The sequence below is a fragment of the Mauremys mutica genome, chromosome 1, assembly GCF_020497125.1.
Source record: "Mauremys mutica isolate MM-2020 ecotype Southern chromosome 1, ASM2049712v1, whole genome shotgun sequence".
Classification (NCBI taxonomy): Eukaryota; Metazoa; Chordata; order Testudines; family Geoemydidae; genus Mauremys; species Mauremys mutica.
Genome location: NC_059072.1, coordinates 302,754,340 through 302,773,122, shown reverse-complemented (window position 1 = coordinate 302,773,122; position 18,783 = coordinate 302,754,340). Strand labels below are relative to the sequence as shown.

The following is an 18,783-nucleotide window of genomic DNA, read 5'->3' as shown; positions in this document are numbered from 1 at the left end:
ATTAGATGATAGGCCATGGAGTCTGAAGACAAATTTGAAAAACAGTTGGGCTGTTACTTCCATGGTAGGAATTTTAAGACATGGCATGAAATGAGACATTTTTGTAAGCAGGTCGACAACAACTATCACTGCTGTGCAGCCTTGAGAATTGCGGAGGTCAACAATAAAATCCAGGGAGATGGACAACAAGGCTGAGATGGAATTAGCAGTGGAATCAGAGCACCAGAGTGTTTGGTGCAGGGGGTCTTCATCTGAGCTCAGACCTCACAAGAGTTGATGTAGGACTCAATGGACAAATGTAGTTTTAACCATCAGAAATATTGAAAGACCAGCTTCATTGTTTTCCAGTAGCTGAATTTGCCAGTCGGGGGACAGAGTATTGCTAGGCATGGTTCACCATCTGGGTCATAGATCCAGTCCTTAAACATGAGAATCCCATTCTTGAAAGAGAATTTTGAGTCAAGAGCTAATTCCGTACCAGTTGACATAAGGTTTGATGCAAATGGATTGTGGGATAGGAGAGGCTTCATGAGAAAAAGGAAGTCATTGTTCACCAACTCATTGATGAATTTGCAAGGTTTCAAGACTGTGGCGGGTCAGGAGCTGTGTTTTTCTTGTCCAAGTTCTCACTGTGACGTTGTTGACATGAACTGTGACCGTATAGATCATTGTTGCAACCAAGGTCCTATAGTTGCACCAAATCTTGTACAAAGGAGGTCCTATAAGGTGTCTATGGAAAGGTTATGATTTGCTGGTTATGATTATGCTATCTTTATGTGTGTATCATTTTTGTAGTTGAAGTTATGAATATTGGCAATGTACTTGTTTCTTAATGTGTTTTGATTCTAAGTAGCCTCAGTGAAGTATTTGGTCAGCTTCTTGAGAAGGACTAGTCTCAGTAAGTGCCAAATCAAGAAACACTTAACTGACAATGAACTTTAATAGACGCCAATCCACATCCGAGCTTTCTTGGGAACGTTCAAACTAACATGTAAACAATGGCATCGGCCTGCAAACTGAGTCATGCATGGACATGTGACTTGCCCATGTGACTCTAGACTCCATCTTGCTGCTGTAATTTTCCACAGTAAGAACAAAAGGGGCAGAGAATATAAAAGGCCATAAAAACCCCTCCATTTGGTCTTCTGAGGAACCTTGCTACAAACTGAAGCTCTGAACAAAGGACTGAATAACCCATCCCAGCTGTGGATGTATTCCAAAGACTTGATTTGAACCTGCAGTTTATTCCACCACTGCTACAAGCCTGAACCAAGAATTTGGCCATTATTGTATGTAATTAATTCCATTTAACCAATTTTAGCTCTCATCTATTATCTTTTTCCTTTTATGAATAAACCTTTAGATTTTAGATTCTAAAGGATTGGCAACAGCATGATTTGTGGGTAAGATCTGATTTGTATACTGACCTGGGTCTGGGGCTTGGTCCTTTGGGATTGGGAGAACCCTTTTTCTTTTACTGGGGCATTGGTTTTCATAACCATTCGTCCCCTTAACAAGTGGCACTGGTGGTGATACTGAGAAACTGGAGTGTCTAAGGGAATTGCTTGTGTGACTTATAGTTAGCCAGTAGGGTAAAACTAAAGCCCTCTGTCTGGCTGGTTTGGTATGCCTTAGAAGTGAAGAAACCCTAGCCTTGGGCTGTAACTGCCCTGCTCTAAGAAATTTGTCCTTAATTAATACTCTCAGAAGTGTCCCATCAAAGGCAGCATTGTTACACTCACCCTTGCAGGACAATGCATCAGGTTTATCATTCCGGTTAACCGGCCAGTAAGTCAGAGTGTAATTGGACCTGGAGGGAAAAAAAAAAGACCACCAGATCTGATGCTGGTTGAGAGTCCTTTCAATGCACAGGTACTCCAGATTCTTGTGGTCTGTATACACCAGGACTGAGAAAGGAGCTCCGTCCAGGTGTTGATGCTATTCCTCAAAAGTGGCCTTGATGGCCAGTAGGTTTTTGTCACAGATTTCATAGTTTTGTTCTATCAACATGAGTTTCCAGGAATAAAATGCATATGAATATAGCACATTCTGGGGTCTATGTTGCTGTGACAATACTGCTCCCATCGCATAATTAAAGTCATCTGCTTTGTCAATTAAAGGTTTTGCCAGGTCTGGATGTACCCAGATGGGTGCCTTGTAAATGCTTCTTTTAATAGATCAAAGGCAGATTAAGCTTCCTATGTCTAAGTAAATGTGGTATTCAGAAAGTCTTTGATGAATCTTTGGCAAAAGTTGGCAAACCCCAGTAATCACTGGAAATTACACAAGTTCTCTGTTTATCATGCAAGAGGGAATTTTGTGGGCTTCCTGTGCCTGTTTCTGCCTAACTCTTCTGAAAGAAACAGAAGGCAGCCAGACAAGAGCAACCTACTTTGGCTGAACCTTCTTCCAGATGGAAGGGACAGGAAGAGGTTTTCAGGAGAGCTTTACACAAGGTGGCAGTACACCACAAAAGGAATGGTTTGTCTAGCCTGCTGCCAGGTTTGCATGGAATCAGTCTGTGCACACTTACTATAGCAGTCAATGTTTGCAAGTTGTGCAACCAATTGCTGCGGTTGCCACTGCTGGGCAGTATTAAGTAGAGCAAGAAAGTGGAAGTTGCATGGCTGAGTTTAAAGAAGAACTTGCTATGGCAGTTGTTTTTCTGTCCTTCCTGTGTCATGTTACACGTGTATCTTCTCTCAAGCTATATGAAAGCTACAAAGACTTGAATCAAGGCTCCACTAGTAAAGCTGGTAAATTTGATCATCTGCTTAATGTGTCATCACCCTGCAACCAATCAAACATTTTCTGGTCCAAACTATGGGCAAGTGTTATCATCTTTGTGCTTCATATACACTTAAAATATTGACATGTTCTTCTTGCAAAAAAACATTCAGTGTTCAAGAAGTCTTAAAAGTGTTATCAAATGGCTTAAACAGATTGATGCAAAACATATGCCACATTGTGCAGTCTCAAATGGGTTAAAGATATATAACGTGTTGTAGGGTCCTACTGTAACTATGTTTCACTGAGATGGGCATAGTTTGATTGTGCTACCAGGAGTAGTTTCTAAGTTAAACTCATACATAACTTTTTATATTCAATAAAGTGTTACACAGAATAGACTCATCCTTGATCAGGTGGGTGGTTTGAGGGCTTTGGACTGCTTTTTTTTCCTGTTAGCTAAACAGGATGTTCATAGTCTTGGCAGAAAAGATCCACAATATTTTTGGCAGTTGCAATCATGTTCGGTTCTTGCCGTTCACCTTCCAGAAACACATGAATTGAAAGATTGAGCCATTGGGCAAAGCATGCCACATGGGCAAAGCCACTTCCTGAAGTGCTTTAACAATGTAGTCACCATTGTCAATGCATTGTGAAGAAGAAAGCCACACTCTTATTTCTGGTTTAAACTCTTCTTGCTAATACAGCTTAAAATCTTAACTTTCCAAAACAGATGTTTTTGTGTTTTGAAATGTACGTCAAAGGCATCCAAACCTTTGGGATAGTTGCACTTAGTTGTGGAGTTTATATACGACCGAGACCTAAATTAAAAAAAAATAGGGTTAGTGGACATATTTAATTGTTTTGCAAGTGACAAGACTGGATGTAGACAGAAACAATGAACAAACACAACCATATAATCTAATGTCTCATCCACATATCAGCCATGCACTGATAAGTCTCCCCTTATTTTTTCTGGTGAGTGCGTGTTTCAGGCTTGAGGGATTTGATATATTTTGTGAACATCAACAGAAGAGGAACTTGCAAAGACACAGAACCAGAAAGACACAATTCTTAGAATCTCTCATACCCACAGCATTACCTAAATAACTGTAGAAAAAGATAGCACTAATGCTGGATGGAGAAAAGGCATACCTATCTGGTAACCATTGACTGTTTGTAGAAAAGTTAAAATACATTTGGTCTCATTTTAGCATACTGGAAGAAATAGTAGTCACTGACAATGGGCTGCATCTTGACAGCAGTAAGTTCTAAGCTTGAGGGGTACCGTATAATTTCAGGCATTTTATTTCCAGTTCCCTTTGGGGAATGGACTGGTGGAGAAAGTATAGTTTGCTAAGAGAATCCTACAGGGAAAAGACCTCATGATGAGGTATAGGGCAAGTCCCATGTCAATCACTGGAGCAAGCCTAGTTCAGCTGATTATCCATTGACAGATCAGAGCTGTGCTGCCAACTTTAAAGAGAAATCTTGTCTCAAGTGGCTCTGTTAAAAGATGTGAGGTTGAGAGATACCAGACTGAAGAGGTTTAAGGTTTTTTTCTCTATTACTTGGAATGCCTCTGGAAGTTTACCATGGCACCCCATACTAATTAAAAACTGGATGAAAAAATATATTGGAAACTGCCCTCTGTTATCTGAACATAGCTGCACACCAAGATCCTTCCATTGTTATGTGACCCGGTGACAACAATTACCACATGACTCAAGGGCACTCATAGCACTTCATTAGTGAAGGCAGATAGTCCTGTTGAGAAAAGTCCGAAATATGCTCTTCGGAACCCTATTACTGCACCTATGGGGTTTGATAATCCAAGTGAATTAAAACCCTCCTCAAGGCCAAAAGATGGCAAGATCTGGATGCACAGAAACCAGTGATTCATCTGGATCTATAAGTTGTGGTAAATTTCATGTTTACTTGCTTATACAGAAAAAGGGGACTGAGACAAGGGTATTCATACTAGCCAGACTATAGGAAAGACTGGGGGAAAGTTTTGGGTAGAAGCTCTACAGTGAAATAGATACAAAGAAGCTTTAGGGATAATATAGCTTTTCTTATTCTAATAAGGCTTCTTGTTCAGTGCTAAAAGGAAGTGACTCTAAGATTCTCCACCATTATCACATGAAGAATAGCATTGCCGGTATCTGTTGTTACTTGAGCAGCAGCAGACACAACATTCTACTTGCCTTTTTCCAGGGTAACTCCGATTTTCACTTTCAGAAATTGATTCAACATTAATTTTCAGAAAAATCAACAAAGGTGGCTGCATTGTATTTTCAGATTTCTTGGTTCCAGAACTTCCCCCTCTACTAGTAACAACCCTTCTACTGCAAAAACATGAATATAATGAGCTTTGCGCAGTGGCAGTATCGTAGTCTGTGAGGTGAAGTCTATGCATGTCCCACTGCATTTACTACTAGCGGCTGCCTAGATCCTGCTAATAACCACAAAACAAGTTGTTTGGCAACCGGATTACTGGATCTGGATATTTGTTTGTCTGTCTACTAAAGCAAAGATAGAATATTTTTCTTAGATGTAAAATTATCATTACCATTGATCTGCTCACCAGTGACCACTTTCCTAATTGGGTTGCTCATCATTTTGGGGCAACAGAAAAGGCTATTTAACTGTTTTCACCACTGACATGCATATAAGGGGTAAGGAGAAAATATCAAAGTACTGCAGGCACAAGCACACTCAAGGTAAGAACCCCTCGCAGCATGCATGTACACGCGGACAAATTAGTGTTGGTACAATTCAGTGCCTGTAAATGGGCTACTCACCGCCGCGGCGCCTCCTGCTGGTTTTTCCGGGGAATTAGCTCTTTTTCAGCCCGGAGCGCCCTCTGCAGGCCGGTGATCCCCCTTTTTGCTATCGGCCCCGTGTCCCTCCCAGGACCCGGTGCCCCTTTAACTATAATTGGGTCTCCCCCTCCCAGGGGAACCCCCACCCTGCTATCCCCACTTTGCCTCAGTAGTGGCCACTGACAGTCATGGTCTAGCCCCACACCCTGGGGCAGACTGCAGCATCGGCCCACTCATCACAGGCAATAGGGGTTTGGACTTGCTGCTTTACCTACTCCTGGGTTGTCCCTTGCAACCCCCAGTACCTCTTGCCCTTTACTAGGCCGCAGCCTGGGGCTTTCCAGGCTGGAGTTTCCCTAGCTCCTCAGCCTGTCCCCCAGCCCTGCTTCACCCTAGGTGCCTTCTCAGCTTCTAAGCAGCCAGGCCCATCTCCCTCTGGAAGCAGAGAGAGACTGTCTGTGCTCTGGCTTCCCTGCCTTCTTATAAGCCCCAGGGCTTCAGTTTGGGGCGTGGCCACAGCTGCAGCCACTTCCTTAATCAGCCCAGCTTCCAGAGCCACCGCTCTCAAGCCCTGGCAGGCAGCATTTCAAGCGCCTCCGGGCAGGAGCAGGGTCCACCCTGCTACACATGCATATAAGGGGTAAGGAGAAAATATCAAAGTACTGCAGGCACAAGCACACTCAAGGTAAGAACCCCTCGAAGCATGCATGTACACGCGGACAAATTAGTGTCGGTACAATTCGGTGCCCTAATTAATTAAACAAATATATGTCTTGGCAACTGTTATATAACACCACAGAGGCAGTTGGCAGGGGCAAGCCGAACGAAAGGCACATCAGGTGGCTAAGTATTATCAGCAGAAGAACACAGTGACGTCCTTAAGAAGCAAAGATGCTCTTATTAAGCAAATACATAACTGGCTGCTGCACAGCATGGCAACAACTGGCAGAAAAGAAGTGGCGCGATGTTGCGGATGAAGCACTTCCTCCAAAATCACAGATGGCAGAATTGTGAGCACTTGTTATTGAAGCAACCATTTCACTTGGCAGAGATGAAGACCACTTGGACAGCAAGAGCTGGCAGGAAAGGACAGAAAGCAGCACAGAATGGGAACATTCAACTGCTCATAGCCCAACAGTTGTACTAGCAAAAGGGGTTGTCCCCTTCCTGTGCATCATATTAGAGAGTAGTTCTTTCAAAAGGATTTTAACTGTCTGCTCCATTTTTCAGAGCCTGAGATTTAATGTGGTTGTTTTTTGTCTCTGCATCTCCTTATTGAAAAAGTGAGCTTTTCAGAGCTGCTTTAAGTATATGGGAAGAACATTTCTCTTCTCTGTCTCTTTAAGAGCCATTTTTAATATAAATCTTTTGTTTGTTCTTCAAAAGTTGTCATTGTTCTGTCTTGCAGATCACTCATTAGATGAATCAGGACGTTACTCTTGTTTTGCGATAAATAGACAGAACATGGCCCTGAAAATATTACTGCTCAGGGCATCTACTAAACCAACACTGTGCAAGTGGACCCAGACATGAGAGTGTTCAGTGCTTATCTACAGTGTTCACATGGGTTCAAAGTTAAGCATAATGTGTTTGCACATTCTTAACTTGATTTAGTAATTTTTATGAATGTATTTAATATATATCGTCATGTCTTTTTCTGTAATTCACATTCTTAAATCCATATTTATATCACATTGTTAATGTTGATAATTACAGTTTCAACAGTTCAGAAAATGTTTGTATCTCTGTATGGCTACCTATATCCCTCTAAAAATAGTTTTAAAAATAAAAACCTAAACTATAACATCTTCACCCTTTATATGTGTTTCAGAGTAGCAGCCATAACTGAAGCCTGGCCAGTTATGAAACTGGTTTTCAAAGCTTCTCTGATGTGCAGTACACCCTGCTGTGCTCTTCTAACCACCCCAGTTTCTGGCTGCACATAATCAGTGGCCAGGCGATTTCCTCAACCTCCCATCCCACCATAAACGTCTCCCCTTTACTTTCACAGATATTGTGGAGCACACAGCAAGCAGTAATAACAATGGGAATATTGGTTTCGCTGAGGTCTAAGCGAGACAGTAAACTGCGCCAGCGTGCTTTTAAACATCCAAATACACATTATGCCACCATTCTGCACTTGCTCAGCCTATAGTTGAATAGCTCCTGACTACTGTCCAGGGTGCTTGTGTTTGGCTTCATGAGCCATGGCATTAAGGGGTAGGCTGGGTCCCCCAGGGTAACTATAGGCATTTCAACAATCCCAACGGTTATTTTCTGGTCTGGAAAGTAAGTCCCTTGCTGCAGCTGTTCAGACAGACCAGAGTTCCTGAAGATGCGAGCGTCATGTACCTTTCCCGGCCATCCCACGTTGATGTTGGTGAAACGTCCCTTGTGATCCACCAGTGCTTGCAGCACCATTGAAAAGTACCCCTTGCAGTTTATGTACTGGCTGCCTAGGTGGTCTGGTCCCAAGATAGGGATATGCGTTCCATCTATTGCCCCACCACAGTTAGGGAATCCCATTGCGGCAAAGCCATCCACTATGACCTGCACATTTCCCAGAGTCAGTACCCTTGATAGCAACAGCTCAGTGCTTGCATTGGCTACTTGGATCACAGCAGCCCCCACAGTAGATTTGCCCACTCCAAATTGATTCCCAACTGTCCAGTAGCTGTCTGGCGTTGCAAGCTTCCAGAGGGCTATCGCCACTCGTTTGTGAACTGTGAGGGCTGCTCTCATCTTGGTATTCTTGCGCTTCAGGGCAGGGGAAAGCAAGTCACAAAGTTCCATGAAAGTGCCATTACGCATGCGAAAGTTTCGCAGCCACTGGGAATCATCCCAGACCTGCAACACTATGTGGTCCCACCAGTCTGTGCTTGTTTCCCAGGCCCAGAATGAGTGTTCCATGGCACGAGCCTGCCCCATTGCCACCAGAATATCCAAATTGCAAGGGCCCGTGCTTTGAGAGAAATCTGTGTCCATGTCCTCATCACTCTTGTCACCGTGCTGCTATCGCCTCCTCGCCTGCTTTTGCAGGTTCTGGTTCTGCACATATTGTAGGATAATGTGTGAGGTGTTTTCAATGCTCATAACTACCGCAGTGATCTGAGTGGGCTCCATGCTTGCCGTGGTATGGCACCTGCAGCAGAGCAGGAGAGCAGAGTGGCAGTGGAAGCAGTTGTTGGAAGACCAGGCACCATCTGCTGCCAGGTCACAACAGCGGTGGTGTCTGTTAGTTGAGCTGAGCAGGCTGCACGCTTGCCGTGGTATGGCGAGACAAGAGCAGGAGAGCAGAGTTGCAGCGGATGTCAATGGTCATATAGAGGACCTGCGAGACCACCGGGAGAGCAGGAGAGCAGAATGGCAGCAGAAGCGGTGGTTGGAAGACCAGTTTTTCTGACCTTTTCACTGTCTGCGACCAGAGCAGGAGAGCAGAGTGGCAGCAGAAGCAATGGTTGGAAGACCAGTTTTTCTGACCTATTGCACCATCTGCGGCCACAGCAGGAGAGCAGAGCGGCAGCGGAAGCGGTCATTCGATGACGATGGTTAGCAGTCCTATTGCACTGTCTGCTGAAAGCAGTATGGTGCCTGCATGGAAAAAAGGCGCGAAACAATTGTCTGCCATTGCTTTCACGGAAGAAGGGGCGACTGATGACATGTACCCAAAACCACCCGCAACAATGTTTTTGCCCCATCAGGCATTGGGAGCTCAACCCAGAATTCCAATGGGCAGTGGAGACTGCGGAAACTGGGGGATAGCTACCCACAGTGCAACGCTCCGAAAGTCAACGCTAGCCTCAGTACTGTGGACGCACTCCACCACCTTAATGCGCTTAGTGGGGACACACACAATCAACTGTATAAAATCGCTTCCTAAAAATTCGACTTCTATAAATTGGACCTAATTTTGTAGTGTAGACATACCCCAGGAGCCTGGTCAGGATTACCAGCTGGATGAAGACCATATGGCTTTCTCTGTGGCTTTGGGCAAGTCATTTAACTTGTGAGGTTCAGCTTCCCTGGCTGTTAAATTGAGAATGAAACGCCTGCATGCCTCACAGGGGTTTTGTGAGGATGCATTAGTTATGTTTGTAAAGCACACTGAAGAAGAAAAACATTATACGAAAGTGAAATCCAGGAAAGACTGAGGAGGTGCTGTAAGAAAGAAGTGCTTTGAAGAACTCATTATCTCCATAATACTGTCTCATAGACTCATAGACTTTAAGGTCAGAAGAGATCATTATGATCATCTAGACTGACCTCCTGCATAATGCAGGCCACAGAATCTCACCCACCCACCCCGTAACAAACCCCTAACCTATGTCTGAGTTATTGAAGTCCTCAAATTGTGGTTTGAAGACTCAAGCTTCAGAGAATCCTCCAGCAAGTGACTCGTGCCCCATCTGCAGAGGAAGGCGAAAAACCTCCAGGGCCTCTGCCAATCTGCCCTGGAGGAAAATTCCTTCCCGACCCCAAATATGGCGATCAGTTAAACCCTGAGCATGTGGGCAAGACTCACCAGCCAGCACCCAGGAAAGAATTCTCTTTAGTAATTCAGATCCCACCACATCTAACATCCCATCACAGACCACTGGGTGTACTTACCTGCTGATAATCAAAGATCAGTTGCCAAATTAATTGCCAAAATTAGGCTATCCCATCATACCATCCCCTCCATAAACTTATCAAGCTTAGTCTTAAAGCCAGATATGTCTTTTGCCCCCACTACTCCCCTTGGAAGGCTGTTCCAGAATTTCACTCCTCTAATGGTTAGAAACCTTCGTCTAATTTCAAGTCTAAACTTCCTAGTGTCCAGTTTATGCCCATTTATTCTTGTGTCCACATTGGTACTAAGCTTAAATAATTCCTCTCCCTCCCTAATATTTATCCCTCTGATATATTTATAAAGAGCAATCATATCCCCCCTCAACCTTCTTTTGGTTGATTATCCATTTTTTTAAAAAGGTCTAATTTTTAGTAATCTGGTCGGGGGGAGTGAAACAAAATGTTAAACAGAAGAAGAAAAACATTCCTATCTGGTAATAGATAGATTGGTAGGGTGACCTTAATCCAGTTGAAAATAGAAAGGCAAAACTTAAGGTTGGGAAACCTGTTACTGTGGCCAAAGAGATACTGTAGCCCATATGAGCAAGAGGCTTGGTGTGGTACTGGTCAGCAAAATAAAGCAGAACCTCCAGAAGGAAAATAAAATGTCAAGTTCTCACTTTGTGAGTAAATGATTAACTTGCTGTTATATCCCCAAGGTGTTCACAATGTCTAATGAAATAAAGACAACTAGAAAAGAAGTATAAAGCACCTATTTGCCATTACTGTATGAGTGAAACATAAGCATAGCACGTTGTACTGTATTATAGCATATCCACTGAATTTCTTTGTTGGAAGTTGCAAGGGGGTTGGCTACAAGACCCTAGTTCACCATCTAATACATGCAGATGTCATGGCTGGGAAATGTTTGCAACACTGCAATCCATAATAACAACTCCTAGCATTCGTATAATGTTTTTCTTCTTCAGTGTGCTTTACAAACATAACTAATGCATCCTCACAAAACCCCTGTGAGGCATGCAGGCGTTTCATTCTCAATTTAACAGCCAGGGAAGCTGAACCTCACAAGTTAAATGACTTGCCCAAAGCCACAGAGAAAGCCATTGTGGACCTGAGCCAAAGCTCACTGAAATCAACAAGAGTCTTTCATTATCTTCATTGAGCTTTGGATCAGGCCCCATGAGACGTAAAATTAGTTTTCAGGAGCTCCTGACTATTCCTCTGTCTCACCACACGCACCTATCAGGGGACAGAGATGCCAAGGCACACTGAAATATATCACAGAAATATTGGCTCTATGCAACCTTTATACATCCTACATGAGTACAACCAGATGGTAGTGTTTTCCACCGGCTTCTAGAAAGCCCCTGAGAGATGCATAAGCAGCATGGAGAACTTTGCCTGACTACCTGCATCTTTCAGAATGTGTTGGTCCTGCTGTGGATGCTGCATATAGTTACCTATCTGCATATAGTTACCTATCGACATGATAGAAGGTATCGCATTCAGTACTATGTGATGTTACTTTTTGTTTGTGATGGAACTATCCAGGCACTTCTGGTAGCAAGTTGTAAGGATGGGCTTCTATCCACCGCAGGCTGCCTTTGGGAGATCATGGCCTGCTGTGACTGTCAGCAGTGTGACTTTTAAAAATGCGAGTGAGAAAATTAGAATCGCCTAAGGACTCATGTGAATTGCATCCCGCCCTTTCACCTTTGAGTTTATCTCACAGCACTTCCGAAACATGAATGTTTAATATGGCAGCTACGGCCTCCCATGAAATAAATGGCAGCTGTGGAGTTTCAAAGCATAATCTGGAAGCAATGTACATGCCTCTATATTAAAAAAAAGAAAAAAAGAAAAAAAGAAAAAGGAAAAAAAATCACACCCAGAGCAAAACCTTTTTCATAAGCCCACTTATTAGAAAAAAGTAATGTAATATCATGAGCTTTCATTAATACTAGTCTACAATAAGCCTAGAGCAAATTCTTGCTTGCTGTATGCTTGCTATAAAATAGAATGGCTTGAAAGCAGAACATAGTCAGTGCTGGCGCAATCGAGAGTGTGCAGCGGAACTAGAGAGTATTTCTACTGGCATAGCAGTTCTCAGCCAGAGCATTTTGACTTTTGGTTTTTTGGTTATGTGAATTTGGTAAAAGAGAATTACTGGTATTTCAGCAAATAATAATACAGAGATCATATTTAGCACTTGCAGCGTGCTTTACACCTACAAAGTGCTAAACACGCTTGAGTTAATCTTTGCAGGTAGGGAAGTATTATTATACTTGTTTTACAAATGCAGAGACTGAGCTGCAGAGCAGTTAGTACACTTGCCCAGGACCGCACAGCATATCAGTGCCGGATCGAGGATTACAATTGAGGATTTCCAGGTTCTTGGGTCTATGCGTGGACCAATCATCATGCTGCCTCATAACAAGGTGTAGTTCAAATCTGCCAATTTGTGCTCTCAAAAAAGACAGTTTCTCTCTTTGTTCAAAGCACACTCCCAAGCTGCTGAACTAACTCCTGACTTTGCATGCATCATTAAATACTTCGCAATTGCTATCCAGAAAGCTCTGCAGAAAACCTGTGGACAACCCAAGTAACTCACTTTTCTTTTAAATAATTGATAACATCAAATAGCAGCAGTGTTGTGCCAACAAAGAGATCACTCTCTCAAAATGTTTTATTTATTGTGCTTCAAGAAACCAAAAAACATGTTTCTAACAAATGAGAATTTAAAAAATTGACCATGTTCATCTAAAACATCTGCTTATTCTAATTCAGGATGCCATGGGTCTGGTGCTATAAAATCCAACTAAATTTCAGATTTTAACAATATGTATGTAATGTTTGGCAAAGAGATATGGGGAAGGGTGTATGAAAACCAAATATGCATTTCATATGAATTTACTTAAGGGGACTATAAGTTTGTATTTAATAATAGGTATGTTTAAGAGAATTTACTAAACCAGCTAAATACCAGCTTGAGAATAAGTTAATTCTCAGCTTCAAACAAGACCTTATTAGGTGCAGTAGCAACTTTAGTTTCCAAGAAAAAAACACTTGGAATTTTTGTCAGGCCAGACTTATAAAACACACTTAGAAGTGGAGCTTTTTCTATAGTGTTCATAAATCAAGGTCACTTATGTGAGAAGACTAAGTTTTGTTAAAACTGACAATTAGATATAGAGGGCATATCAGTGTTAAATGATATTCTTCCCACATTCTGGGTCAGAAGCCAGTGTAAACAACACAGTGGCATTATAAAACAGAAAATTGCATTCCAGATAATAACAGAGCTTCATGGTGCATGGTTTTACACATTAATGTGCTGTGTTGCACTCAGTCATATTAATATTTTAAATTATATAAATTTCCTCCTTTATGCATAGTTTTAATTTGTTTTCAGTGGGCTGGCTGGCTGAAATGCGGCCTTTTTTTTTTTTTTCCTTTTTTTATCCAGTGATACCTAGAGAAAAAGCCTAGAGCAAAACGGTCTGTGCAGGAAAATGGAAACAAGAAGTAGTTTCAAGATTTATAAGCCAAGGTTTTATGTGATGTATTTACAGATTCAATCTGTGTACCAGGCTTTGATCCAAGCCTCAGCATGATGACTGGAATAACTCCAATTAACCCGATGATACCAGGCATGGGGTTAGTACCGCCGCCGCCACAAACAGATGTGCCTGTAGTCAAAGAAATAATTCACTGCAAAAGCTGTACACTCTTCCCTCCAAACCCAAGTAAGTGGATCGGATGAAAGAATGCTTGGCAATCTTGTTTTCTTAATATTTTGCATAAAATGTTTCTAGGTGCCAAACAGTATTTGAGCACATTTTCTTTATAAATACAAAAGGAACCACAGTGGCATGTATGCAAGAAATAGAACTGATTTAATAAAGTTAATAATTTTTGGATATGCGCTGGTAACTAAAATGTTTCCAACCAAATTGTATGTAAGTGTTGTGTGTATGAAATGTGGTAGAATATTAGAACATGTTCATTCATCTTTACAAATACAAGGGCAAACATAGGAATACGTTTTGTAAGAAACGAAAGTGGATTAATCTAACAAAGCTGAAGGAGACTGGAAGTCTCACTTAGTTTTAATAAGCCATTCCCCTCTGCATTTCTTTTTCATTTCTATGTCACTCATTCAAATCCAGCACAAGTCAGTAGCGAAGGAAAATTGTCAGTGTTCAATGGTTATTCACTGGCCCTTATGAACTGAGTGTGGTGCTCTTAGATCAGGTGTCCACATCACAAAAACAGCACACAGATGGGGCACCTTTGAGACTGACAGTCTCAGAAGAGAGACTTCAGTGAGAATGAGCATGAAGACTCACCTATTGCCTCACCTCCTAGCCTGGGTTCCCTCTGAGTTGTGGGGAAGGTGGGTTGGTAAGGAGATACTGGGAAGCTTACATAACGGTCACCCACTGTGTACCTCTTCTGGAGTAGACTGTGCAAAGTGCCCACCGGTTGTAGTAAGTGGTGATGAGCTGAGCTGCCCAGAGAGAGCACTTGGGAACTACCCAGGGTACAGGAGGAATGCCATGGCATACAGCATAGTCACCCCAGGCTGGTGGCCAAATCTGGGGCTTGACATGTAGAGAGGGCAAATCTATAGCTCTCCCTGCCCTTTCAGAGCACCATATTTGCCCTGGGAAGCAGTCCCTATGCTCCCTTGAGTGCAGGGACTGGAATCTTCCCACTGAGCAAGGCAGAATCTTGTGACTAAATCAGAGGACTTCAGTTCCTAGGGTCATCAGTTGGCACCTTTCACCAGCACCATGGTTAAAAAAGAAAGCGAAGCAAACAGAATTTTGCTCTGTGTTTGTACTGTGCCTAGCCCATTGTTTAAGCAAACAGACTGGGTTTCAGAAACAATTAAAAGACTAACCTCACTCACCGTATTTAAGTGCCAAATAACTAATTCATATTAATCAATGTTGGCTTGTAACTGGGTTTTTTTCCCCCAGAAAAGTGCTCTAGTAATCTGCATATAAACAAAGTGAAACATTATGACAATGACGACAATGTACACTCTATCTTTTATACAGCCTCCAAAAATTTAAGTTTGCTCATTTAAATGTAAATGATGATCATTTTTTTTAAAGTCGCCTCATCCTGTGGTGTTTCACAGCCAACTGAGTATTCTGTGTGCTATTAGGTTATCCTTCCCTTGCTCTAGCCTCTGTTCTATTATCTGGCAACAAGACAAAGTAGATAACGGGCAGAGGGTTTTCATCATGTTGTCATTGCATCGTGTTTCCCACTCTGTTTTGCTGTTTGCTGTGCTTCTGTATTACAAAAGAGAAATGAAATTATGCTAAGACTGGGTAACATCTTCAAACCTGAGTGCCTGAAGTGTAGGCTCCCATGTCCATATGCAGGCACCTAAACAAATGTGGCCTGATTTTCATCACCCATCGATTTGAGTTGGTGTTGTGTACAAAATTAGAGGTGAGCCAACGTGGCTGAGTTCAGACCCAGCTCAGATTTACACTAGAGTTTAGGGTTTGTGTCTGAGGTCATGTCAGCAGTAAGCTTCCTCTCATCCAAAATACCACAGACTTTTCTTGTGGGATTTCAATTAAATCCAAGTAGGAAAATAGACCCCTTTGGGTTCTGGATCTGACCTGGACAGCAAATCATAATGGCAGGGATTTGACTGTGAAACCATCAATCAAAACAGGGATCCAGTTTTGGCCAATCCCTAAAATATTTAATTGTCCCTCCCAAATAAATTACTATTCAGAATAATTTTTAGTGCATAAAATTGATTACGGGGATGATTGGGATGACTGGATAAAAAGACAAAGCCTTGTGTTCCAGTGTGATTTTTGTTTTTACTTAGATCTTCCACCACCTTCCACAAGAGAGAGACCTCCTGGGTGTAAGACTGTGTTTGTTGGAGGTTTACCAGAAAATGCTACTGAGGAAATTATTCAGGAAGTCTTTGAGCAGTGTGGAGATATTACAGCTATTCGGAAAAGCAAGAAGAATTTTTGTCACATTCGTTTTGCAGAGGAGTTCATGGTTGATAAAGCCATTTACCTTTCTGGTACTTTACATTCTTTAATGGATTTTCTGTGCTTCTCATTTGTATTTTATGATGCTAATGTGTGCTTATTTTCTTAGCCTTTATCTCAGCGAGTGTTGCTTGAGCTCAGTAGCTTTGGCTAGGAGTGGTAATGGTGCAATTCCACATTTTCCTGTGCTCACCAAGACTAGTGTGTGATTCAGTGAATTTTACCTACCCCGGAGCAATTTCCCACCATCCCTGACAATTATTATCGGTTTTATGCAGGTTTATATGGTTTTTACTCATACGTTGGGGCAGGGAGGGGGGGGGGGGGGAGTGGAGGGCCCTGAGCCAGGATTGCTGCAGTACTTCAGTGCCAGTTTCTGTGACAAGCACTGGCAGTTTCACTGGCATATTTTTATGCATTCTGCAGTGTGGCCTGAAAAGATTCTACCTTCTTAAGCACATTATAGTCTGATTCTGATACCCATACACAGTAACACCTTTCTCCACAAAAAGTCCTATTGACTTTGATGGGAATATCTGTTCAATAAAGTACTACTCCTCTTGAGAAAATCTGACCTAGAATAGTGTTGGGGATGTTCCTTAAGATCTCCACCAACTACCGTTTTTTAAAACAAAAATCAAGTTTCATGCCTTTAAACTTGGGTGAATGTTAAATTGTGACTTGGAAAAACCTCACTTACAAAGAGGCAGCCACTCTTTTAAAAAATATATATTTTTTTTCAATTCCCTGTCTTTGGAGCTCAGGGACATGAAATCATTTTTTAAAGAAATTTTAAAAGCCTTTTTTAAGTTTCTCCAAATTGTCCTCTCTTCCTTCCCTCCTTTCTTTTTCTACCCCATTTCTTCACTCCCATTCCCATCTCTTTTTCCCATCCCACTCCGGTTTCAGCTTTCCTCCTTCCCATCTCTCATTATTATTGTTGTGTTCATTTATTATTTCTACATCCCTAGAGTTTGTGTGGCACTTTACAGACAAATTAAACAAAGCTCAGGTCCCAGCTCAGAGCAACTGATCTACAGAGGTATTGATCACCTGCTATTCATAGTATAAGTCGTGGTTGCTTTGTGTTTCTTAGGAGGAGGTCCTAAATTGGACATAAGCCCCCCAAAATGAACAAAACAGTGCAAAGAGTGAGGGGATGGAAGAGAAGATCGTAGAGAAACAGAAACTCTCGTGCTAGATCAGAATCAAAGTCCAGTATCCTGTCTCTGACAGTGACTGACACCAGATCCTTCAGAGGATGGTTACAGGAATCCTGAGGAGGCAGATATGAGATAACTTGACCCCAAAGAAAGTTTCCTTCTGACCCCTAATAGTCAGAGATTGCCTTAAATGCCAAAACATGAGATCTGCTGATTATTATATATGCAATGTGTTACTTCCTATTTTGCCAGTTTCTTTTTGATAATATACTATAGTTAGGGGACAGTCAGGAAAGAGAGCAGCGGTGGAGGTTAAACTCCCTTTCTGCTCCCCTTCCCCCTCATTCTGTGCAGTTTTATTTCCAAGCTCCCATGACTTTCTCCTTCCTGACTCTCCCCTTCAGTCTTCATTCCATCCTTCCCCCTCCCTCTTTCTTCACTCTTCCTTTTCACTGCTTCTTGCACAACTCTCCTCTTTACTCTCCCACCTCTGCTTTCTTCTATTTTCCTTTCCTCCCTATCTCCATATTTTCCCCCCTCCTTATCTTCCTCTTTCTTCGTTCCTTTTGTTCCTCTAGCGGAGACTTTTTACGTAGTATCTCCAGCCACACTAAAGAAGGGACAGTGGGTTGGGAGTGAGGCATAGAGAAAAAGAAACAGGTGAGCACTGCTGCCATAATCAGCTAACTTGTGCTGTCAGCCCTGATTTCCCTGGAATTCTGCAGTAAACTCGGAGCCTTGACTGTTTTCCAGCACTGCAGAGAAGACGGATCATGCGCTAGAGGCAGGTTTTAATTGTACTGAATGACTGTGTTTTTCTAACTGATCTTTATAGTGTTTTGAAACATAATGCATATAGAAATGGTAGAAGAAAAACATACAGTTAAAGCAATTTCCCAAGCCTATAATATACAAAAGAGACCTACAAATAGAAGGTATAATTTATTATAACTTCACTATATTTGTTATATGAGGGAAAACCATGCCTTTGATAATTATGAGTTAGTCTGTCTAATTGGTTTTATCTGTCTATCCAATCTAATCTAATCTATCTAGGTATTTATCCCATACTTAGTTCCATAGTACCTTATGCAATTATAAAATCCATTAAGCAGTCTAATCGCTAGTTCTTTCCCTTCTAACTCCAAATGGATGTTTGGGGGCGTTGGGAGGAGGCATTATGGTGGGTTTTGATTGCAGGACTGCTAAGCTGGAGATGCGAACATTCTGCTCTGAAGGTTGTGCAGTTCGCTGCCATTCTGATCTGTTATGGAAGTGAATTCCAAATAGCCATGACCAGCTGATGAGAAAGTTCTGCTTCCTGCCCTCATATGTTTCACCCTCATGACTGGGATGGTTCCATAGCTCATGAAATTCTAAGCAATCATGGACACAAAGAGCAGGACAATATCTTAGGTTGCCAGTGCCCGGCCCTGTGGAGAACTTTCAAGATTATGGGCA

The 18,783-nt window shown here is 42.1% G+C and overlaps 1 protein-coding gene across 9 annotated transcripts in view; it reads left to right on the top strand.

The window, feature by feature from the left end:
• The window catches only part of ENOX1 (ecto-NOX disulfide-thiol exchanger 1), a 495,678-nt gene that overhangs the window by 333,196 nt on the left and 143,699 nt on the right, over window positions 1-18,783 (top strand). For 7 of the 9 annotated variants that reach the window (XM_045012813.1, XM_045012820.1, XM_045012827.1 and 4 more), the window contains 2 exons: window positions 13,694-13,867; window positions 15,985-16,191. In XM_045012813.1, coding sequence (XP_044868748.1) covers window positions 13,694-13,867; window positions 15,985-16,191 — 381 coding nt within the window. Of the gene's footprint in view, window positions 1-4,582; window positions 4,649-6,161; window positions 6,238-13,693; window positions 13,868-15,984; window positions 16,192-18,783 lie in introns of those variants that run through there. The other 2 variants (XM_045012869.1, XM_045012865.1) reach the window with 2 other exon arrangements.